Source organism: Pituophis catenifer, unplaced genomic scaffold (genome assembly GCF_029215685.1).
Source record: "Pituophis catenifer annectens isolate HBS135680 unplaced genomic scaffold, rPitCat1.0.hap2 SCAF_10, whole genome shotgun sequence".
Taxonomy (NCBI): domain Eukaryota; kingdom Metazoa; phylum Chordata; class Lepidosauria; order Squamata; family Colubridae; genus Pituophis; species Pituophis catenifer.
In genome coordinates this window covers 14,823,342-14,847,473 of record NW_027256890.1, presented here as the reverse complement: position 1 = coordinate 14,847,473, position 24,132 = coordinate 14,823,342, and the positions used below count along the sequence as shown (strand labels likewise).

General features: G+C 45.5%; 1 protein-coding gene across 1 annotated transcript in view; it reads left to right on the top strand.

The window, feature by feature from the left end:
• Positions 1-24,132, top strand: part of HIP1R (huntingtin interacting protein 1 related) — a 43,794-nt gene that overhangs the window by 3,392 nt on the left and 16,270 nt on the right. The window contains exons 2-13 of the mRNA XM_070950793.1: positions 9,769-9,832; positions 11,341-11,483; positions 11,632-11,688; positions 12,846-12,926; positions 13,714-13,790; positions 14,474-14,535; positions 16,997-17,137; positions 19,758-19,815; positions 21,505-21,580; positions 22,618-22,755; positions 23,002-23,060; positions 24,020-24,092. Coding sequence (XP_070806894.1) covers positions 9,769-9,832; positions 11,341-11,483; positions 11,632-11,688; positions 12,846-12,926; positions 13,714-13,790; positions 14,474-14,535; positions 16,997-17,137; positions 19,758-19,815; positions 21,505-21,580; positions 22,618-22,755; positions 23,002-23,060; positions 24,020-24,092 — 1,029 coding nt within the window. The remainder of the gene's footprint in view (positions 1-9,768; positions 9,833-11,340; positions 11,484-11,631; positions 11,689-12,845; positions 12,927-13,713; positions 13,791-14,473; positions 14,536-16,996; positions 17,138-19,757; positions 19,816-21,504; positions 21,581-22,617; positions 22,756-23,001; positions 23,061-24,019; positions 24,093-24,132) is intronic.

Sequence of the window (24,132 nt, the reverse complement as noted above, 5' to 3'; positions counted from 1 at the left end):
TGTCTTGATTTTTCTCAATGAAGGAGTTAGGAAATCACGTTGAATCAAGGAAAATGATTGCAGAATTCTCTCCCATTATTCAAAATGTCCCAAAGGCGCACTAAGAACAAAGGAGACGGTTTTTTAACCATGAGAGTTATTTTTAAAAATGAACGTTCCCTTGATTTAAAATATAATCTTTAGTGTCTAAAATGGCCTGTTGAAAGAACCAGGAAGTTGGCCTATCCTCTTTCACAGCCACACACCTTTGTGCTACTTAAAGTTGACACCGCCTTGACTTTTTATGCAAGTAAACACAAACATCAAGACGCCCATTTTTTTAAAAAAATCCATCTTTAAGTGAATTAGGAAACTTTCTTCCTAAGTTCCGTCCTCACCCTCTTTCTCAAAAGCCTTGCATTCCTTCCGACGAACTTACACACTCAACCAAACTTTAGTTTTTTTCCTAGTTATTCTAGCAAATCCGGTTTGGCGTATACCAAGGCTTGGAGTTGTAAAAAACAAAACAAAATAAAATCCATTTGCAGGGTTTGATCATTGTTAAACTACGTGGCCTTATTTGGAATCACAGACAATTTTAATTTTAATTCTTTGAAGTTGATAGATTGATTTTTTCCCCCCTCCTTTGGGTGTCTCTTTTCGACAAGTAAGCCAAACCTACATTTCATGCGTAGGTTGTTGTCCTTGAGTAAAACGCCTCTTAAAAAAGTTTTTGTTTACATTACTCCGAAGTTGGCAGTCGCGTCTCATGTTTGTTTTCCGGTATGAATGCGTGATAATAATTATTATTATTATTACAATGTTGGCCTCATCATACCCAGGCTGAAATTTATGACTGTAAAAATGCAGATTGCTCCTGTAATAGGTTTGTCTTGCAGCACAATCCTAAAACACGTTTATTTAGCTTGAAGGGTTCCCCCAATCTCTGTAGGGTATCTTTGCAAGATGTAGGTAAGTAGGATGTCCGTCTTAACAAAATATTCCAGTGATAGTCTACGTAGCTCAAGCTATCTTGTTGGTCTCTTTATCCAATTATTGGGCAAGGTAAACCTTTATGGGGGTCTTTAACCGACGTGTGAATTATTGGGGTGATCATTGCCTGGCTTAGCCGTGGAAATTTTGGGCTCTGTTGTGGTCATACGTCGAGGACTACTGTAAATCGTTTCAGCAAGGAAAGGGTTTCTCTCTCCACTTCCCTCAGGCCTGAGATTATCTCGTGTATAAACACCGCTTCACTGCAAAAGGCAGGAAAGTTTTATAACTTGGTTAAAAAGAGAAAGCTATGAAGTCTCTCTGGAACCCTTTGAAGCCACCTAGAATGCGGATCTTCGATCAATTTTGTGTCTTTCCAAAGATCGGGCATTTGGTGCTCTTAGCCTTCAATCAGAAGGGACCTTGGAGGTCTTCTACTCCAGCCCCCTGGACCCTACACCATTTCAGACAATCTTTTCTTGAAAGACTCCAATGATGGAGCACCCACAACTTCTGGTGGCAAGCTGTTCCATTGGTTAATTGTCCTCACATGTCAGGAAGTTTCTCCTTAATTCCAGTTTGCTTCTCTCCTTGGTTAGTTTTCATCCGTTGCTTCTTGTCCTGCCTTCTGGTGCTTTGGAAAATAAGTTGACCCTCTCCTCTTTGTGGCAGCCATTCAAATAGTTGGAAAATTGCTATCATATCATCATCATCTCAGAGGCTGTATCTGTTCCACAAACCTTTCGAGGGCTTATTCAACATAGAATCATAGGGTCAGAAGGGACCTAAGAGGTCTTTTAGTCTAACCCTCTGCTCAACAGGAGACCCTATAGGAGAGGTCTCCAAACTTGGCAACTTTTAAGACTTGTGGACTTCAACTCCCAGAATTCCCCTGCTGATTGAGGAATTCTGGGAGTTGAAGTCCACAAGTCTTAAAGTGGCCAAGGTTGGAGACCCCTGCCCTATACCATTTCAGACAATTTCAGCTCTCCAGTCACTATAAGATCCAAAGCAAAGATCAGCCCAAAAGGATCTTGGCAAGATCCAGATGAAACGGAGGGCAAGATTCTTTGGAACCTAGACCAACTGCTGGAAGTCTACACTGGGTCATGCAAAAAAAAAAAAAAAAGGATCCTTTTCAGATCACCAGCGAGGAGAAACCTGGCTGGGCTTCCCCCAGGTATATTTCAAAAAGTGGTTCTGGGGTTAATGATTAACTTTATATATGGCCTGCCTGATGCGAGATAGCTGGCGTTATCTCTAGCTAGGAAGGATTGTTGAGTCCTTCTTATTTATTTATTTTTTTTAATTTGATTTATATGCCGCCCTTCTCCGAAGACTCAGGGCGGCTTACAATGTGCTCAGCAATAGCCTTCATCCTTTTGTATATTTATACAAAGTCAGCTTATTGCCCCCGCAAACTGGGTCCTCATTTCACCTACCTTAGAAAGGATGGAAGGCTGAGTCAACCTTGAGCCTTGGCGAGATTCGAACCTGCAGTAATTGCAGGCAGCTGGTCTTAATAACCAGCTTAATAACAGGGTGCCTTAGACCACTGTACTACCAAGGCTCTTAGCCCTGCCTGGGATATTTTCCTTTCCTGGATAAGGTGTGACGCAACTTTTCCCCCTTCGACAACACACTTCATGGCAGCCTTCGGAGCCGGCCAGGACTCAAAGCCCATCGGCAGCACACGAAATGGCCCAGATTAGTTCTACGACCAGATATGGTTTCTTTTCCAGAACAGAAGTCTCCAACCTTGGCCACTTTTAAGACTTGTGGACTTCAACTCCCAGAATTCCTCAACCAGCAAAGCTTGGTTTGCTGAACTGAGGAATTCTGGGAGTTGAAGTCCACAAGTCTTAAAAGTGGCCAAGGTTGGAGATCTCTGCTCCAGAAGACCAAACCACTGAAAGAAGAAAAGAAGCAGAAGGAACAAAAAAAAAAAAAAAAAAAAAAATAAGATGAATTTGGAAGAATATGGAAACTTGGCATGATGGATGTTGAAATGGTAGCCAGGATCTCCTCTGGGAGATGGGTCTGTTCCCAAACTGTAGATGTCCTCCATTGTTGGAGAAGGTCCATGGATGAAGAGAAGTTCCATAATTGACAGGAGACCCATCATTTTTCCTAGCTAACCATCACCAAGAAAGCACATCCTGTAGATGTCCTCCATTGTTGGAGAAGGTCCATGGATGAAGAGAAGTTCCATAATTGACAGGAGACCCATCATTTTTCCTAGCTAACCATCACCAAGAAAGCACATCCTGTAGATGTCCTCCAGTGTTGGAGAAGGTCCATGGATGAAGAGAAGTTCCATAATTGACAGGAGACCCATCATTTTTCCTAGCTTAACCATCACCAAGAAAGCACATCCTGTAGATGTCCTCCAGTGTTGGAGAAGGTCCATGGATGAAGAGAAGTTCCATAATTGACAGGAGACCCATCATTTTTCCTAGCTAACCATCACCAAGAAAGCACATCCTGTAGATGTCCTCCAGCGTTGAAGAAGACCCATGGATGAAGAGAAGTTCCATAATTGACAGGAGACCCATCATTTTTCCTAGCTAACCATCACCAAGAAAGCACATTCCGGTAAATCTCCACTTCTATTCCTGTGTGGGTTGAAGTAATTCTGGCTTTTATTCTCCGACATAATGGGGGCTCCCTACGTGGACCTCCTCCCTCCATACTTCTCTACGGTGCCTGCCAAACATGCCTGTTTGTTCACTTCCCATCTGGGCATCTTTTGAAATGGAAACGGAGATAAGCTTTGTTCACCGGACATCGTTGTCTGTAATTGTAGGTTGAGTCATCTTTTTTTAATTGCTCAAATGTGCACAAAACAGCAAGAGAGGATGTGAAACCTTCTTGGCTGCTCCCCTCTGGTTCTGTGTGGGAAGACCGATAGCACACCCAAGAATGGCATCCTTAAATTTCAGCTCTCTGCCCATGATGGGTTCCTCAGAAAGGGCTGCCAGCCGTCGGCAGAGACATCTTCAATTGGATTGCAACCTTCCTGAGATGTTTCAAGGGCGATTTGGCTCATCCGAGGTCAAATTACAACCCACGGCAAGCTGACACCAAGAGGAGCCCTTGCGTTCATGTTCCTTCTTCTGCGGCTAAAGAATCAGGTGTCAAAGAGGAAATGAGATCACCGTGACGGAAACGAGGTTTTCACAACAAGGAAGCTTCTCCGATGTAGAAACTAGAAAGGCAAGCTCGGCTTCTAAGGACGATTCTGAAGGTCTCTTCGGCTACGGTGACTTCATCGCAGCATTTCCAAACAAGTCCTGAGTCACTTCCTCTTTTCTCCTTCCTGGGTTTGGACACTGGGGAAGACGGTGGGCGTTTGGGAAGCTGGCATGAAAAGCCTGTTCGGTAGAAGGTGCTCAGATTTGGAAACGGGATGCCCCAAGTGTGATACTAACTGAAGTCCAGGGGTCTGCAACCTTAAACACTCAAAGAGCCATTTGGACCGGTTTCCCACAGAAAAGAAAACACCGGGAGCCACAAAACGCTTTTGACATCTCAAATGAAGATAACACTGTTTCACAGTGTTTCCCAGCCCTCTTTTTGACTCGTGCAGTAGACAGGTCCTCCATGGAAGGCAGGTTGGTAGCCATTGTTTTTTCTGCAGTTCTAATGATCCTCTGAAGTCTGTGTCTGTTGTAATACACACCCAGTATGCTGAAATAGAAACTAGCCGTGGCTTAAGTCTACACACATTGACTCACAATAATAATAATAATAATAATAATAATAATAATAATAATAATAATAATAATAATAATAATAATAGTAGGTGCCTTGGGTGCAACCCCAAATCATCCGGAATGTCACTTGAACACCATTCTAGTTCCTAGTTTGAGGCCTGGCAAAGTAACAGAATCACAGAGCTGGAAGAGACCTTGGAGGTCTTTTAGTCCAACCCCCTGCTCAGGCAAGAGACCATATACCCATGATGGCAAACCTATGGCACACGTGCCATATGGAGTCATATTGGTGGGCACGCGAGCTCAGCTCTGACACGCATGTGTGCGTTGGCCAGCTGATTTTCGAGCCTTCTGGGCCCACTGGAAGTAGGGAAACAGGTTGTTTCCGGCCTCCGGGGGGTAATGGGGAAGGCCGTTTTCGCCCTCCCCAGGCTCCTAGAAAGGCTCTGGAGCCTGGGGAGAGCAAAAAAACAGGCCTTCCGGTTCCATCGGAAGTTGGCAAACTGGCCGTTTCCGGCCTCCAGGGGGGTTGTGGGGAAGGCCGTTTTCGCCCTCCCCAGGCTCCTAGAAAGGCTCTGGAGCCTGGGGAGAGCAAAAAAACAGGCCTTCCGGTCCCACCGGAAGTCGGCAAACGGGCCGTTTCCGGCCTCCGGGGTGGTGATGGAGAAGGCTGTTTTTGCCCTCCCCAGGCTCCTAGAAAGACTCTGGGATCCTGGGGAGGGAAAAAAAACGGGCCTACCGGCCCCACTGTGCCATCGTGGGCCATTGCGTGAAGCCGGGGGGGGAGTGCGGGGGGGGTCACACAGGGAGGGCATGGCACATAGAATTATGGGTGTGGGCACACCCCCTTGCGACCCCCGATTTTGGCACGCGGTGGCAAAAAGGTTAGCCATCACTGCCCTACACCATTTCAGAATAACAAAATCAGAGAGCTGGAAGGGACCCTGGAGGTCTTCTAGTCCAGCCCCTTGGTCAAGGAGGAGTCCTGATACCATTTTCAGAGAGCTTCACTTAAGGAAGCCGGGTGAGGAAAGCTTTCTCCAACTCCCCAGCTCTTCTGTTCTCCCGTGTTTTGCACAGTGGCCGTCTTCCATGTGCGAACGGTGGAATGCCAAGAATGTGGATGGATGCTTGCGAGGGTGTGTCGCCCGCCCACTTGCTAACCTCACACTTGCGGCTGGGCAGAGTTGCGCGCGCGTTTCACCTGGCCTGCTTTACACGTCAGGACAGCTGCCTTCGAAAATTACACAACTGGCTGGAACAACTGGCTTTACATCACTCGGCACATGAGAATCACGAGCCTTCCCTTATTTTTCCTGGATTCGCCCACTCGGTTGGCATTCCTAGAAACTCCCGAAGAAGAAGAAAAGAAACTCCGATTTCCCAAAGCAGACAAGCCCACAAAGCGCGTGGGGTGAAATATGACCTCCTCTTGAGAACGAGGGTCAAAATGGGTCCCTTTCTCCCCTTCAGGCTTCCGATGAGCTGGCAGCCTTGCTAGGAAAACCTTTTCTCCTCCGACCTCAGCAAAACAAAATCCTAATTAAGAATTTAGCATCCCAGGCCAAGTTGCTAAATTTATCGCGGTGAGCAGGAAGTAGTGATGCTCAGTCAAGAATTCTCCTCCTCCTCCTCCTCCTCCTCCTTTTCAAAGTCCTTTTTAAGCGATAGCTTCGTGAGATGCTACCAGCCAAGGTTTTTCTCCTTAATGGGAGAATCGGATCTCTTCCGGCAAATATCTTTTGCTGTGTTTTTTTTTTTTTTCAAGGTCTGGGTTGATCCTGACCTGGATCCACGATTTCTCTTGAGTGCAAGTCACGAGTGCAAGGAAATCGATTTTTTCCCACTGTCATTGTACGTTCAGACAATTGCTCCACGAACAGTTATAGGTTGAGAACTGCTTGTAGATAAATTTTTCTCAATTCAATTCGACCTATCCAATCCAATCCATTTATTATTGTCAGATGGTTTGTCAGTGGTGGGTTGCTCCGGGTTCGATCCGGTTCTTGCGAACTGGTAGTAATGGCGGTGGGAGGCTCCGCCCACCCTCCCCGACGTCATCACTGACGATCTGCACATACGCAGAACAGAGGTGGGTTTCAGCAGGTTCTGACCAGTTCTGGAGAACCGGTAGTGGAAATTTTGAGTAGTTCGGAGAACCGGTAGTAAAAATTCTGACTGGCCCCGTCCCCCATCTATTCTCTGCCTCCCGAGTTCCAGCTGATCGGGAGGAAATGGGGATTTTGCAGTATCCTTCCTCTGGATTGGGGAGGGAATGGAGATTTTATAGTATCCTTCCCCTGCCACGCCCACCAAGCCACACCCACAGGACCGGTAGTAAAAAAAATTGAAACCCACCACTGGCGCAGAAGCATGCATGCTCCCATTGCGAACCGGTAGTAAAGGTAAGTTGAACTCACCTCTGGTCAGAGTACATGTGTACAATGAGATTGGCTGAGCGTCTCTTCATGCACCCCCCCAACTCAATACCCAATACCCCCAACCTTTCATTCTCCATTAAAGACACGCTGAACCTGGGGGAGTTCAGGTTGGGGTCCTGATAGCAATTGGTCCCCACCTATCCCTATTGTCTTGCAAAGAAAAAAGATGTCCAGGCTAATAGGAATCCCAACATTTTCCAGTTTTTTTTTTTTTTTTGAGCCTGCAAAAAAAAAAGCAATTTGTGAGTTTTCTCCGGAGTGAAACTGGAGAAGTGATTTCCCTCCTTCCGCACTTCTGCGTGTGCAAAAACATTTGCTTATTGCTTTTGGTGCTTCCTTTCGAGAGGTACAATACAATGGTTTCCCCGTTCGGGCATACAAAGAGGCAGGAAGGGAGGGGAGAGGGAAAAAATCCGGGGGGGGGAGGCGGGGAGGTGTCGGTCCCGTTCTTGGTGGACCAAAACCGAGCAGGCCTTCCAAGAAAATGGCTTGCTGCAAATTCCAGGTGGCTTGTTTTGGGCCAAGATTTCTAGTGGAGAAAATTGCGGGAGCTTGCAACCTAGAACTAAGGAGAAATTTCATTCCAGGTGGAAGGATATTGCAAAATCCCCATTCCCTCCCCACTCCTGGAAGAAGGATATTGCAAAATCTCCATTCCCACCCTACTCGGGGGCCAGCCAGAGGTGGTATTTGCCGGTTCTCCGAACTACTCAAAATTTCCGCTACCGGTTCTCCAGAACCTGTCAGAACCTGCTGGATTTCACCCCTTCTCAGGCATCACATGTTGCATCGTGCCTTTGGGGTAACCACTGAAATCTAGCAAGGTGTGCCGGATGCGAATCCTGGGATTTGTAAGTTAGGGAAATATATGGTTTTCGCGGGTGTTTGTATGTAGGTCTTTGGTTATTTGGGTCTTCTCCCACGTAAAATTGGAAGTGTCTTGGCGACGTTTCGACGAAGTCTCATTCGTCATCTTCAGGCTGGTGTTCTCGGCTTCGTGCTTCCAGGAGCAATGCGTGCTTCCAGGAGCAATGTTCTCGGCTTCGTGCTTCCACATTGCTCCTGGAAGCACGAAGCCGAGAACACCAGTCTGAAGATGACGAATGAGACTTCGTCGAAATGTCGCCAAGATACTTCCAATTTTACGTGGGAGAAGACCCGAATAACCAAAGACCTACATATATATATATGACCTACATACAAACACCCGCGAAAACCTGAGAAAACATATATATATATATATATATATATATATATATATATATTTCCCTAACTATATATATATTTGCTGTTAGTCTTGAAAAACTTTGCAGGTTCCAAGAGACATTCAAAAGCGGCTTTCCCGCCCCCCTCCCGCTTTAACTTCCTCGGTTCAGCTGGAAGCCGAGCACTTGTGGAATCTCAATGAACGGAGCCACAAAGGGGCTCTGTGTGAAAGGAGGTCAGGGCTCCCCGTGAACGGCCTTCCCAGTCCGCAGAAGCAGCTAACCGTCCTAACCAAGTTCCAGTGCCGCTGGATTAAAGTCTGCAGGTTGCACTGATTGAATGTGGGAACGCACGCGGGACTCTGTGGGAACGCAATCCCCTCCTTTTGGAAATTATAGTCCAGGCCGTCTTCTACTACGACCATTGAGCCCAAAATTCCTGTCGCTAAGTGAATCATTGCGACGACCATTCAGCCCCAAATTCCTATCTCCCCACTCCTGGGGAAGGATACTTGAAAATCCCCATTCCCTCCCTTCTCCTGGGGGAAGAATACTGCCAAATCCCCATTCCCTCACCATTCCAGGGGAAGGATACTGCAAAATCCCCATTTCCTCCCTACTCCTGGGGGAAGAATACTGCAAAATCCCCATTCCAGGGGAAGGATACTGCCAAATCCCCATTTCCTCCCTACTCCTGGGAGAAGAATACTGCAAAATCCCCATTCCCTCCCCACTCCTTGGGGAAGGATACTGCAAAATCTCCATTCCCACCCCACTCCTGGGGGAAGAATACTGCAAAATCCCCATTCCCTCCCCATTCCAGGGGAAGGATACTGCCAAATCCCCATTTCCTCCCCACTCCTGGGGGAAGAATACTGCAAAATCCCCATTCCCTCCCCATTCCAGGGGAAGGATACTGCAAAATCTCCGTTCCCACCCCACTCCTGGGGCCAGCCAGAGGTGGTATTTGCCGGTTCTCCGAACTGCTCAAAATTTCCGCTACCAGTTCGCCCGAACCTGTCAGAACCTTCTGGATTTCACCCCTGGATCACAGGCCAGTGCAACCGTCATAAATAAATACGAGTCACTTGCCAAGCCTCTGGATTTTGATCCTGTGACCAGGGGGAGGCAGCAACGATCATGCGAAAAACGAGTCATCGTAAGTCACTTTTTTCGGTCGTAACTTCGAACGGTCGCTCAACGAACTATCATAAATTGAGGCCTGCCTATTTACTTAACGACCAGCATAACATTCAAATGTTATGGCGGATCAAAGGAAGAGGAAGGCGTGTGGGATTATGTTTTGAGTTAGTCGTGAAAATAACGACGGCGGGAATACAACTAAATAAATAAAAGGGAAATTTAAAAAAAAAACTGTTGGAAGAAATCCCGGGCTTGGTTTCACCTCGGTGGTCTCTGTTTTCCCCCCCACAGGCGATCAGTATCAGCAAAGCCATCAACACCTTGGAAGTCCCCGTGAAGGAGAAGCATGCTCGGAGTATCCTTCCACCCCATGAGTCCCTTGCTTGCTTGATGTCCCCAAAATTTTGGTTTCTTCGTTCAACTGATGTTGGCAAGGAGCCTCAGGAGCCAGCTTGCAAAATAGTTATAAAAACAAGCGAGCAAACACGGAGAAGAAAAGGGTTTTGCCTCCGGGAGTCTACAAGTTCAATTTAGGCTAGGAAATGTAAACAGGGTCAGAAGGTAAATAGAACAAAGTCAGGTTTTATCCAGCAGTGTAACTCAGACGAAACTGGCTTTTCTCTCTCTCTCTCTCTCTATCCATCCATCCATCCATCCCTTTTCTCTCTCTCTGGCCATTGGGGTATTTTAAATTTTTGGGGTTTTAAACCGGCCAAATCTATTTAATTATTTTAATTTTTAATCGTTGTTGTGTCTTGTGTTTTTAAATTGGCTGTACACCGCCCTGAGTCCTTCGGGAGAAGGGCGGTATAGAAATAAAATTATTATTATTATTATTATTATTATTATTATTATTATTATTATTATTATTATTATTATTATTATTATCATTATCATTATCATTATCTCTGTCTGTCTTCTCATCATTTTCCTATCCATCCATCTTTCTCTGTCCATCTCTCTCTCCATCAGCTTATATATATCTACCCTCCTACCTACTCATCCACCCATCGATCTCTCTTTCTCTGCCCATCTCTCACTCTCTATCTATCTGCATATATATCTACTTACCTTCCTATCCATCCATTCATCCAATCATCCCTCCATCTGTCCATCTATCCATTCTCTTTCTCTGCCCATCTCTCTCTCTCCCTCCATCTATCAGCATGTATATGTCTACTTACCTTCCTATCCATCCATCCATCTTTCTCTGTCCATCTCTCTCTCCATCAGCTTATATATATATATCTACCCTCCTACCTACTCATCCATCCATCGATCTCTCTTTCTCTGCCCATCTCTTACTCTCTATCTATCAGCATATATATCTGCTTACCTTCCTACCCATCCATCCAATCATCCCTCCATCTGTCCATCTATCCATTCTCTTTCTCTGCCCATCTCTCTCTCTCCCTCCATCTATCAGCATATATATGTCTACTTACCTTCCTATCCATCCATCCATCTTTCTCCATCCGATTCGCCCGAACCGGCTGAATCCCAACCCTGATTTCATCTCTCTGTCTCATTTACCTAGCATTGTCCAGGGTCACCTTTCTTTCTCTCCCTTCCTACTACATCATTCACCTCCCCTTATAATCGGACCGCTTTTGAGTTTCCTTCATCCTTTCTGGTGGCAGGCATGGAGAAACAGAGAGTACGGGTGTAAGGTAAACGATATAGCACGTCCTGAAGAAAACCAGTTAAATTGAAGTTTCATCTGCCAGCACAGTTTCCTGATAAGGTAGCATTTCCTCGCCTATTTAACCCAAATTGTTTCTCGGATTCTTTCCGATTGTTGATCTTAGCAAAATGTGGACCGTGTGTCCCAAAAATTGAATATGAACCTTAACTTGTGCGAAGGAATTATTCTAGGGACCCATCACGAGAAAGGCGCATTTACTTTCTGGTCATATGCCATCGGTCTCCCACTGCCCAGCAGTGCCATCCTGAGCTGGAAGTTCTGCCATGTCCTTCACAAAGTTCTCCGAGATGGCCACCCAAACGTAAGTTCCTTGATCCTTTTAACTGTGAGTCACAGAATCCCATTGCCTTTCATCCCAAAATTCCATATTTTGCATTTTTGAGAAGTCCAATTCTAGGTTCTCCGTGGGGTTGTTGTTTTTTTTCCAACGACCTGTTGACTTTTTCTAGGTTCTCCAGGACTGTCAGCGGTATCGAAGTAACATTCGAGAAACGGGAGATCTTTGGGTGAGTTCTGGATCTCTTCTGCCTCTTTAAGAACCTTTAGAAGTTAAATAGGTTTAGGAGACTAAGCTCAGACCTTTGCCAAACTAGAGAGCAAAGATGGGGGAAACGAATCAAGGAGAAGCTTGATACAGTATAGGTGGAACCTTTCTCAATAGTAGTAACTGTGAAAGGGATCTCGGAGTCCTAGTGGACAACCACTTAGATATGAGCTAGCCGTGTGCGGCAGCTGCCAAAAAAGCCGACACAGTTCTGGGCTCCATAAACAGAGGGATAGAATCAAGATCACGTGAAGTGTTAATACCACTTTATAAGGCCTTGGTAATAAGGCCACACTTGGAATACGGCATCCAGTTTTGGTCACCACGATGTAAAAAAGATGTGGAGACTCTAGAAAGAGTGCAGAGAAGAGCAACAAAGAGGATTAGGAGACTGGAGGCTAAAACACATGAAGAACGGTTGCAGGAACTGGGAATGTCTAGTTTAATGCAAAGAAGGACTAGGGGAGACATGATAGCAGTGTTCCACTATCTCAGGGGCTGCCCCAAAGAAGAGGGAGTCAAGCTATTCTCCAAAGCACCTGAAGGCAGGACAAGAAGCAATGGGTGGAAACTCATCAAGGAGAGAAGCAACTTAGAACTAAGGAGGAATTTCCTGACAGTTAGAACAATTAATCGGTGGAACAACTTGCCTCCAGAAGTTGTAAATGCTCCAACACTGGAAGTTTTTAAGAAGATGTTGGATAACTATTTGTCTGAAGTGGTGTAGGGTTTCCTGCCTGGGCAGGGGGTTGGACTAGAAGACCTCCAAGGTCCCTTCCAACTCTGTTATTCTGTTCTATTCTAATTCTGGGAGTTGAAATCCTCAGAGCTTGAATTTGCAAAGTTGAGAAACACAACATCCTGGTCAGTCTGGGTTAGGAGAACAAACCAGAACTTCCTTCAGTGCAGAGAAGGAGTTGTCAAACTTATATATATTTTAATTGTTCTTAATATTTGTATTTCATGTTCTTAATTCTGGCTGTGCACCTCCCTGAGTCCTTAGGGAGAAGGGCGGTATATAAATTGAAATAAATAATAAATAAACACTGCATGGAAATAGATTTTCCCTCTCCAAATATATTTTTGGAATTAGATGCATTTGTGGTTTTCCTTTTGCAGGGCCATCTGCACGATCGTTATGGCCAGTTGGTGAATATTTACACCAAGCTTTTGCTGACCAAAATCTCCTTCCACGTAAAGGTAAATCTCTTCCGAGCGATCCTGTTCTTTCAGGAAAGTTAGACTTGAGTTAACTCATCCTCAGCGTAGTCCAAACTAAATTAAAACAAACTCTTCATAACACAAATTCTTCTCAGTCTAATCACCAACCTTGGTATAATTAGGCAAACTGCCAAAGGCTTCTCTTGGCAAAAGTTCAAAAGCAGAAGACGCCGACAAGAGGTAAGTGGGAGGGACCAATCATCTCTTGGCCTTACTCCTGAGTCGTCCTTTTTGCTTCAGCTGCTCCTGCCTTCTGGCAGCTCTTCTCATGCGTGCACTAGGAACAGGCTCCTCCTGTTCCTCTGCCTCTCTACTGTCAGCCTCTGGAGGCTCCGGAGTCCGCACATCGCTCCCAGGTGGCCCTGGCCCCATCTCTGCCTCTGACGCAGAGCCCTCATCCGCGCCTTCCCCAGCCTCCAGGACTGGCCTATGTTCTTCCTCAGCCTCATCGCTGTCCGACTCCGCTGCCAGCTCCGCAGGCTGCTGGCGAACCACAAAAGTAACGCAGTTATTAAGAGAATTGCTGAGCGTCTGAATTTTGATCACCGGGATACTGCAATGGTCATAAATATGAAAATCGCTGTGTCACTTTTGTTTGTTTGTTTGTTGTTGTTGTAACTTTGAGCCGTCACTAAACGAAGTTGAGAGCTACCTATAGACAGCCCCTTTTTCCATGAAACACCCACAAGGTTTGCAAGCAGCAGAATATTCTACCAGATGACAATTGTTTAATTCTTGCTTTTTTCTTTTTTTTCCTCCTCTGTAGCATCCTCAATTCCCACCCGGGCTTGAAGTCACCGACGAGGTGCTAGAAAAAGCTGCTGGAACAGATGTGAATAACATGTAAGTGGGTCTCCCATCGCCAGGGTTCCCTGGGATTTTTTCGGAAAAACCGAAAATAGCAGCTGCTTTTGGTCCCTGATGCCAAAGGTGGCATCCCAGGAGTGAAATGGAGGAGATCCACCAAAGACACTTGGGCTTTGTAGCTCTAATATTTACTGTATTTTTCGGAGTACAAGACGCACCTTTTTCCCCCCTAAAAGGGGGTGAAATTTTAGGTGCGTCTTATACACCGAATGTAGCCCTGCCCACCCACTGGCCCCCCACCCTTTGGCCTCTGCCTCCCAGCAGTTTATCTCCTTTCAGCAAGCAGCAAGAAGAAACAGCTCCTTTCAGCTTCAGCACAGCCTAATTAGCACAAGTTGATTGTCTATTGAATCGGCCTCCCGACTCTCAGCTGTTTTGCTCTCAGCTGTTTTGCGCAGGCCTCTGCTGCTTGCTGGAAGGAGGTAAATTGCTGGGAGCAGATTTTTTTTTCTTCTTGTGCTAATCAAGCTATGCTGAAAATGAAAGTAAAGCAGGGATTCGAACCGCTGAACTGCCGACCTTTCGATCGATAAACTCAGCGTCTTAGCCACGGAGCCACCGCATCCCAATCCCCAAATTTTTTATCGGAGGCCCGGCCCTTTCTCTATGGGAAGAGAAACTGATCGTTGCTCTTCTCTTGATTTTACCCTTCTCCGCAGCTTCCAGCTCACCGTTGAGATGTTCGACTACATGGATTGCGAACTCAAGTTATCAGAATCAGGTAGACTGCGCTGAGCTTCCATGCTCTCTCTCTCTTTCTCCTTTCACTTTTTTTTTAATTTTTCCCTCCTCCTGTCGGTGCCATTTTTCAACCCAAGCGGAGACGCGTGTGAGGTTGCCAAGTTTTCTTTTTTTTATGGGCTGAACAGAAGCTTTGTCTGCAGAACTTGGCAAGCGAGGCTTGCCTTTCACAATCGGCCCCTGCTCGGATCGACCCGTCACACTGAATGCACAATGTACAAAAAAAAAGAAAATCCCCCAAAACCAACCCATTAAAGCTGGTGGTTTTTCCGTTAAGGTGGCCCGGTGAGGATTTTGCAGCCCGTTTGCAAAAATTTATCGGCTTGCTCTGTAATCACCTTGCAAGATCAGGCTCTCCCAAAGTCTTTTATTAAACAAATAAAATACGTAACCCTAATACAAACAGAGAGGATGTGTTGTGCAAAGGTGCTACGGGGTTTGCAAACCTGTGTAAATCCTTTTTTTTTTTCAAAAAGTTTTTATTTTTCTTTCTCATAAACATATTTCAACGTACAATCTTTTATCCATCATTTTCCATTCATCTCATCTTTTAACTTTCATTTTTAGTTGTTCGGGGCTGCTCTTTTACCATTTATCCTCCTTTATTTTACCACAACCTTTTCCTCTTCTCCTCCCCTTCTCTTCCTTCCTCCATCTCTTCCTCCTTTCTTTGTTCTTCCTCTCCTTCTCTTTCCTACTTCCCCTTCCCTTCTCCCACTCCTCTCTTCTTCCTCCCTTTCTAACCTTCTCTCCTACTCCTCTTTCCCCTCCCTTTTCTTCCTCTCCTTTTCCCTTTCTTCTATCTCTCCTTCTCCTTTCCTCTCTCCTCCCTTCCCCCCTCTCTCTACTCCTTCCCCTCTCTCTTGTTGTTTCCCTTTTCAATTCAATCTAGAATGGTGTTCGATTTTCCGATTTTCTATTTATCTCTATTCTCATTTCAATTTCTTATTCGATTAATATTTATACCTATTTCATCATTCGTCTACATTTTTATAATAATCTCACTTTTTCTCTTTTACCTCCCCCCTCCCCTTTTTTCCTTTTACCTAGGCGTCATCTGGGTTTCTATTCTTCTAATTATTTTTTCTTTTTTTCATCTTTTAAACCCGTGTAAATCCTGCAAGTTGTCGGAATTGAGACGTCGGTGTTTTAAAAAATAATAATAATAATCCGCAAGCGTTTCCTGCCGCACAAGTTTGCATTTACAAAGCTCTCGGAAATGCGATCCCGAATTTTGCATTTCTGCCCGGAACGATTGTTGACTTTGGAAAGTCCCTCCTATCCGTCCTGCTTTTTGTGAGCTTCCTTTGTGTCGAGCATCAGATAACGCCGATGTTTGACGTCGAGCCGTGCTCCTTTCTCCTTGCCAAGTTCTGGGGTAACACCTGACCTTGGTCTGGCCCCCCTCCCTGAGGGCACAGAAATGTATGCTCCGAGTTAATGACCAACCTGTTATAACCAGGGCAACATCTTGCTTAAGCCAACCATGTTGCAGCCTGAATAAGCGAAGGGAGTTTCTTAGCAATAGGAAAACGGTTCAGTGCTTGAATTAGTTCAATGCTCTTCTATTATGCTTCTATGAGCCTCGGTGGCGCAGTGGTTAGAGTGCAGTACTGCAGCTCCTTCTGCTAATTGCCGGCTGCCTGCAGTTTGGCAGTTCGAATCTCACCAGGCTCAAGGTTGACTCAGCCTCCCGTCCTTCTGAGGTGGGTAAAATGAGGACCCAGATAGTTGGGGGGGGCAAGAGGCTGACTCTGTAAAATCGCTTAGAGGGGGCTGGAAAGCACTGTGAAGCGGTATATAAGTCTAAGTGGTATTGCGGTTCTGGAACCTGGATTTTCTAAACCTGCAGAGGTTGTGCGAGATTCGGTTCGATCCCCGGCCTCTGCCTAACAGCTGGATCCACAAATCCATCTGCAAACTCTCGGCTGCAACATTGGCCGTCTCCCAGTTGGGGAAACTTTGTTCTCTGAAAATGAAAAGGTGTCTTATTTTAAATGATTTTGGAGAAGGTGGGGGAGAAGATTAAACCTGTACAGGTTGCAAAAAAAGCCAGCTGGATGACCTTGGGATAGTCTTCCTCTCTTAGCCCGACCTACTTCGTAGAGTTGTTGTTGTGGGATAATAGGACGAGGAAGGAGTATTATAGATGTCCGCTTAAGAAAGGATCACTATGAAAGAGCTGTAAAAAGAGTTTATGTATATAAATGTTGTGTTTTTGTCTTAATGTGTTTACAATAAAAATTTAAATTAAAAAAAAAAGATGCAAATGGGCATCCTTGGGGCGTTTGCTTCCATATCCATGCTTGCTAGGGGATTCTGGGAGTTGAAGTCCCACCCATATTGACTGGGGAATTCTGGGAGTTGAAGTCCACACATCGTAAAGTGGCTGAGGAAGGATGGAGGGTGACTTCTCTCTCTCTCTCTCTCTCTGCTTATAGTCTTCCGGCAGCTCAACACCTCCATGGCCATCTCCCAGATGTCAGCCGTTCAATGCCGGTTGGCCCCCCTCATCCAGGTGATCCAGGATTGCAGCCACCTGTATCATTACACCGTGAAGTTGATGTTCAACCTCCATTCGTGTAAGTGGATCTTCAGAGCATCCCTGTTCTGGCACTGGCCGCAAGCGGGGGGGAGCAGCTCCAGCATCCGGGATCTGTCTGGGACCAAAACATCCTAGATTCCAACAGAGGCAGGAGAAACAGAAGTTTGTGTCTCTCTAGCTCAGGGGTCTGCAACCTTAAACACTCAAAAGAGCTATTTGGACCCGTTTCCCACAGAAAAGAAAACACCGGGAGCCACAAAAACCCTTCCCGTGCCTGACGATTTCTTGAGCGGCCACAAAACTAGCATATGTAGTCGAATTAAACTTTCTGTTTTCTTCTGAAACTTTTCTTTTCTTGGATTTATCCATGGTTGGCCTACCAGGGGATAGAAAAGCTCAATAAATCGCGTGCCGGCAGGTGTCGCACATTGGCAGCTATGACGCATATTTTGAGTGACAGGGAGCCGCAGCAGAGGGGTGAAAGAGCCACAAGCGGCCCCAGATCTGCAGGTTGCTGACCCCTGCTCTTGCTAGAGAGAATAAACCAGTGCTTGTCCAACTTTGCAACTTTTAAGGGGGGTGGATTTCATCTCCTGGCATGGCTTGCTGGGGAAATCCTGGGAGTTGAGGTCCACCCATCTTAAAGTTCCTAGGATTGACAAACACTGGAATAATCCTTCCAAAGTATCTGGAGAAACTTAGCCAAAAGTAAGCGCAAAAGTTTTCAACGGTTCCGGGCATGTCCCGACAATCTTGTCTTCTGCTTATCCTGCTTCTCTGCCTCTCCCCACTCATCACGTGGAAATTGATCTGAATCGATTGACAAACTGGGAAGGGTGCTCTAGGAGAAGATCTGCTGGGATTTGAGGTTTAAAAAGATTTAACACTCCCAGGGGTGTCCGGTTAAAGTTTTTTTGCCGCAGATTCAGGGAAAACCAGCCTGTTTTGCAGGCTGCTCGGTGCGACAAAAGGAGAAAATAACGATAAGTTGGAGAAGAAACGTGAGTAGTGTGGAATTGGGATCGTAGATACACCCAGGAGCATAGAAGAGTTCAGAGGCAGATGCATAAATAAATGTCTTAAACGTATTTATTCATATGATAAATCATATTAACTATGTACAACAGAGATCAAGTCTCATGAGGAACAAACGTGAAAAGAGAGAGATGGAGAGAGAGAGCAAGGTGGAAAAGGTTGGAGAGGGTCTTATACTCAGGGTAAGCCCCTCCTTTCCACATAGGGGTGGAGACACTCTCTGCCTCCACTGGTGTCTATATGACACATGTGCCAATGGCTTGCAAATACTTGACAAGTAGGAGTTGAAAGCTTTTTCCTCTGTGCATCCTGGCGTGTCCCAGGATCCTTTGCAAAGCGAGTGGGAATTGCTGGCTGACTCGGCTGGGTGGGGAGAGTGCCCCGAAGGCAGGAAAGTTTGCAAAGAACAAGATTTGAATCAGGCTTGCAATCACAACACAGGCGCCCTTTTGAAAACAACCTTGGCACTACCAGCCGGAGACCTCCCGTGGGGGGACAGTCCTGCTCCTTTTGACTCAACGGCTCGTAGTTCTTCTGTGGAGCCAGAGCAGGATTTAAACCGATGCATCCTTTCAAAGGATTTACTTAAGCCGGAGGGGATTTGCTCGGATACCGTTTCTCTAGGCGCCTCCTAGAAATGCTGCTAATGGGCAGAGAGGACAGCATGAAAACAGTCGGTAGAGATTCTCGGTCATCCAGGTTACGGTTGTCCCAAAGGGGCTTTTTCAGGAGGCAGAAAGTCCAGTGGCCTCCTGGAAAAAAGGACCTTTTTTTTTTTTTTTTTTAATTTGATTTATATGCCGCCCTTCTCCGAAGACTCAGGGCGGCTTACAATGTGCTCAGCAATAGCCTTCATCCTTTTGTATATTTATACAAAGTCAGCTTATTGCCCCCACAACTGGGTCCTCATTTCACCTACCTTAGAAAGGATGGAAGGCTGAGTCAACCTTGAGCCTTGGCGAGATTCGAACCTGCAGTAATTGCAGGCAGCTGTGTTAATAACAGGGTGCCTTAGACCCCTGTACTACCAAGGCTCTTTGTTGACTTTTGGGACAACTGTGACCTGGATGACTGAGAATCTCCACCGACTTTTTAGCTATGCAATTTGGGATGAATGTCCTTTGAATGATGTGGGAGCAGGAATGGATTTCCAGAGGGGGAAAAAATGGCAAGACTACAGGAACCATTTGCACCGCTCAGGTGACCCTGAGGACTCAGATAAAACCTCCAAGGGGGCTTCAGCGACCTTCTAAAAGGATGCAAAGGACCAGCTGTCTGCAAGGAGTATCAATCCTTCCGTTCCCCACTATCCAGCCAGAGCTGAAGAAGCTTCTTGGATGAGAAGCGAAACGTCTTCAAAGAAAAAAAACAGGAAGTCCAGTTGCCTCCTGAAAAAAACAGCACCTTTGGGACTTAAAAACAGTTGTTGTTTTTTTTGCCTCGGTTACCCTTTTGAGGATGTCGCAGGCCCCGAAACCCCATTTTTTTTTTAAATCAGCCAGGATGGCTTATTTGGAAAAAGAGTAGTTTGCTCTTTTTTTCCCCCCATCTCTGATTAAAAATGACCCTTTGAAGTTTCTTGACGTTTCATTCCTACCCTTTTTGCTTCTTCCCTTGCTCAGGTTTGCCAGCCGATACGTTGCAAGGCCATCGAGACAGGTTCCACGAACAGTTTCGCAGGTAACGGTAGTCTTGCGTGCCAGTTGTGGCTGCGTGGGTCGTGAAAAAACCAGAACCCCCGAAGTGCTGCGTTAGGTATTCCCTAGCATGTAATCGAATCGTGCCGTCCGTGGCCATTCTGATTTAAAAAAAAAAAAGAAAAAAAAGTAACAGAAATATACTGCAATTTTTCTCGGGTTCCCTAAGAATCCTCTCTTAAAAGGACATCCCGTTGTATAATAGGCACTTTTTAAAAAAAAGAAAAGAAAATACGCACAGCAACATGAAGAATAGCCAGGAACTGCTTACCAGACCAGATTTATAGAATAACAGAGTTGGAAGGGACCTTGTAGGTCATCTAGTCCAACCCCCTACGCAAGCAGGAGACCCTACACCAGTGATGGCTAACCTTTTTGCCATCGCATGCCAAGAGCGGGGGGTGAGGGGGTCGCGTGCGCGCGTGCCAACACCCATAATGCGACCTCCCGCCGTTCCTGGCATGCAATGGCACAGTAGGCCCGTTTTTTGCTCTCCCCAGCCTCCAGAGTCTTTCTAGGAGCCTGGGGAGGGCGAAAACGGCCTTCCCCAGCCCCCCAGAGGTCAGAAATGGCCCATTTGCCAACTTCCAGTGGGACCAGAAGGCCCATTTTTTGCTTTTCCTAGCCTCCAGAACCTTTTTAGGAATCTGGGGAGGGCGAAAACAGCCTTCCCCACCCCCCACCCCCTGGAGGCCCTCCGGAGACCAGAAACGGCCCGTTTGCCAACTTCCGGTGGAACTGGTAAGTTGAGCTCTCGTGCCCACCGATATCCATAGGTTCACCATCACGGCCCTGTACCATTTCTGACTGATGGCAGTTCTATCTCTTCTTGAAAGCTTCCAGTGATGAAGCTCCCAAAATTTCTGAAGGCAACTTCTGTCCCATTGAATATAGAATAACAGAGTTGGAAGGGATTTCTGAGATCATGTAGGCCTAGAAATCTGGCTGGTTTTATTCAATGCTGGCTACACTATGGATTAAACCAGTTTATAGATGGGATTTGAAGAGAAATGATGAGTGTTGGCTACCATCAGGATAGATTTTTTTTTTTTTTTTTAAATTTGATTTATATGCCGCCCTTCTCCGAAGACTCAGGGCGGCTTACAATGCGTTAAGCAATAGCCTTCATCCTTTTGTATATTTATACAAAGTCAGCTTATTGCCCCCACAAACTGGGTCCTCAATTTACCTACCTTAGAAAGGATGGAAGGCTGAGTCAACCTTGAGCCTGGCGAGATTCGAACTGGTGTAATTGCAGACAGCTGGATGTTAATTACGGTGCTTTAGTCTGCAGAGCTAAACCAGGCTCCTACCAGATTTGTGAGTTAGGTTAACCTCTAAAAGAATAGCACAGTAAGAACAGTAGCTAACTTTGCTAGATTCTAGTATTTTTCAATTCATTTTCTGTTCTGTTCCTTCAGGAAGCACAAAGGAAAAAATAAAATAAAATAAAATAATAAAATAAAATAAAATAATAAAAAAATAAAATAAAATATAATAAAATAAAATAAAATAAAATAATAAAATAAAATAAAATAAAATAAAATAAAATAAAATAAAATAAAATAAAATAAAATAATAAATACTTAGCTGCACCAAGTAGTAAGGATTGTGGGTTTCCTAGGAACACCTCACCTTCCTTTGACATTTTCCTACTGTTTTCTCTTTGCAGCCTGAAGAACTTTTTCAAAAGGGCATCGGACATGCTGTATTTCAAGCGTCTCATCCAGATTCCACGGTTGCCCGAGGTATCCCCTATTTTTCCTGCTAGAAACAGGGACGGACGTCCTTAATACGACTGTTAACCCTGCCTGCAAGCATGCATGTGTGAAAGAGAAACTGAGCAAGGGGTTTAAGGGAGGAAGGCTGCCGGTTTCCCCCCCCCCCCTTGCAGAGTTGTCTGAATGGGGAGCCAATCCTGATAACATTGATGGAGCAGTGGGGAAGGATATTCAGATGGATCTGACTTCCTTCCGAATGGAGGCGAACATACGCGTCCCAGGATAATGTTGGAGGATCTAATCTGGGTCAGTCACCGGGACCAGAGGTTTTGTCTTCCGAGCTTTCGGATTCGTGCTGGAGCCCATCTTCAGGGAACCTCTCTCTAGCAGAGTGTGCGCTGTTCTGTGTGTGGTATTTATAGTGCCTGTTGCGTGTGGCTTTTTAGATGTTGATCGGGGTGTGTTGGTGGCTGGCTTTTAAGTGGTTTGCTTGTGGTACTCAGTCCTCACCTTCTAAGATAGTCTGGTGGTAAATCAGCATTCCTGTTGACTGACTAGGGGCCCGTTTCCCACGCTTCAATCACTTCCCTGGCTGTTTTTGTCCCTCGTCGGCCAACAATCTTAGTAACTAACTGTTTTTGTCCCTTCTCATCCAACAATTTTAGTAGCTGGCTGCTTTTGTGCCTGCTCATCCAACAATCTTAGTAGCTGGCTGTTTTTGTCCTTGCTCGTCCAAAAATCTTAGTAGCTGGCTGTTTTTGTGTCTGCTCATCCAACAATCTTAGTAGCTGCCTGTTTTTGTCCCTTCTCGTCCAACAATCTTAGTAGCTGGCTGTTTTTGTGTCTGCTCATCCAACAATCTTAATAGCTGCCTGTTTTTGTCCCTGCTCGTCCAACAATCTTAGTAGCTGGCTGTTTTTGTCCCTGCTCGTCCAACAATCTTAATAGCTGGCTGTTTTTGTCCCTGCTCGTCCAACAATCTTAGTAGCTGCAATATTGAATGCATATCCTTGTTCATTGCAGTGTGAGACTACCAATGAGTTTGGGTCTCCTTCCTCCCACAGAACCCCCCAAATTTCCTGAGGGCATCTGCCCTGGCCGAGCACGTCAAGCCTGTGGTGGTCATTCCGGAAGAAGCCCCCGAAGACGAGGAGCCGGAAAACCTGATTGAGATCAGCTCAGCTCCATCCGTAGAGCAGCAGGTGAGATAAAATAAGAATAGAATAGAGCTGGAAGGGACCTTGGAGGTCTTCTAGTCCAGCCCCCTGCTCAATGGTCAGTTAGACCATTCAGAAGTGGATGACTGGAGTAAACTTTCCCCTTCCAGATGGGGTACAGCCCCATAGTTTTTTTTTTTTCTTTTACCTTAGCTTTGGAAGGCATAACCGTGTTTCTAAACATGTCCAAAATTTTAACGCCCAGAATTTTTCCATTCTTTTTTTTTGTAGAATGTGTCGGATATATTTGAGCAGACTTTCGGGCCGCCCAATGGACTAAAAGATGACAGGTATTTGATCAGCAAAACCTCGGTCACCTTGTAGTTAACAAAAGCAACCCTGAAGCGATCTAGTGCTTGGGATTCCCAAAAGTAAAAAAAATAATTTTTAAAAACGTTTTGGAGGGTTGGTGACAGAAGAAACCCAGGAGGAAGGTAGACTATGTATGTCTTTAACAATTTTGATAAGGCCACACTTGGAATATTGCATTCAGTTTTGGTCGCCACAATGTAAAAAAGATGTGGAGACTCTAGAAAGAGTGCAGAGAAGAGCAAGAAAAAGGATTAGGGAACTGGAAGCTAAAACATATGAAGAACAGTTGCAGGAACTGGGTATGTCTAGTTTGATGAAGAGAAGGACTAGGGGTGACATGATAGCGGTGTTCCAATATCTCAGGGGCTGCCCCAAAGAAGAGGGAGTCAAGCTATTCTCCAAAGCACCTGAGGGCAGGACAAGAAGCAATGGGTGGAAACTAACCAAGGAGAGAAGCAACTTAGAACTAAGGAGGAATTTCCTGACAGTGAGAACAATTAATCCGTGGAACAACTTGCCTCCAGAAGTTGTGAATGCTCCAACACTGGAAGTTTTTAAGAAGATTTTGGATAAACCATTTGTCTGAAGTGGTGTAGGGTTTCCTGCCTAAGCAGGGGGTTGGACTAAAAGACCTCCAAGGTCCCTTCCCACGCTGTTATTCTATTTCTATTTCTAATCTTTTAAGGTGATTGGTAATACATAATATTCAGCTTCATTCCTTTGACAGTCAAACGGTATTTTTTAGAGACAGGAGCGAGCATGGCTTCATGGAATTGCAGGAGGTATAATTATACCGAAGCATCGTCTTTAGTGAAAGACGCTAGAAATCTAAGCAGGCTAGCTGACTATCCGATGGGGAAAGTGGAGGCCATCAAACCGACGCGAAACCTGCATTTTGCACACCATTAATGCGACGCGTTGCTCTTTTTATCTTCAGAGACCTGCAAATCGAAAACCTGAAGAAAGAAATTGAACTGCTTCAGACCGAGCTAGAGAAGATTAAGCTGGAGGTAAGGTCCGGATTTGTGCAATAACAGTGTAAATAACAAT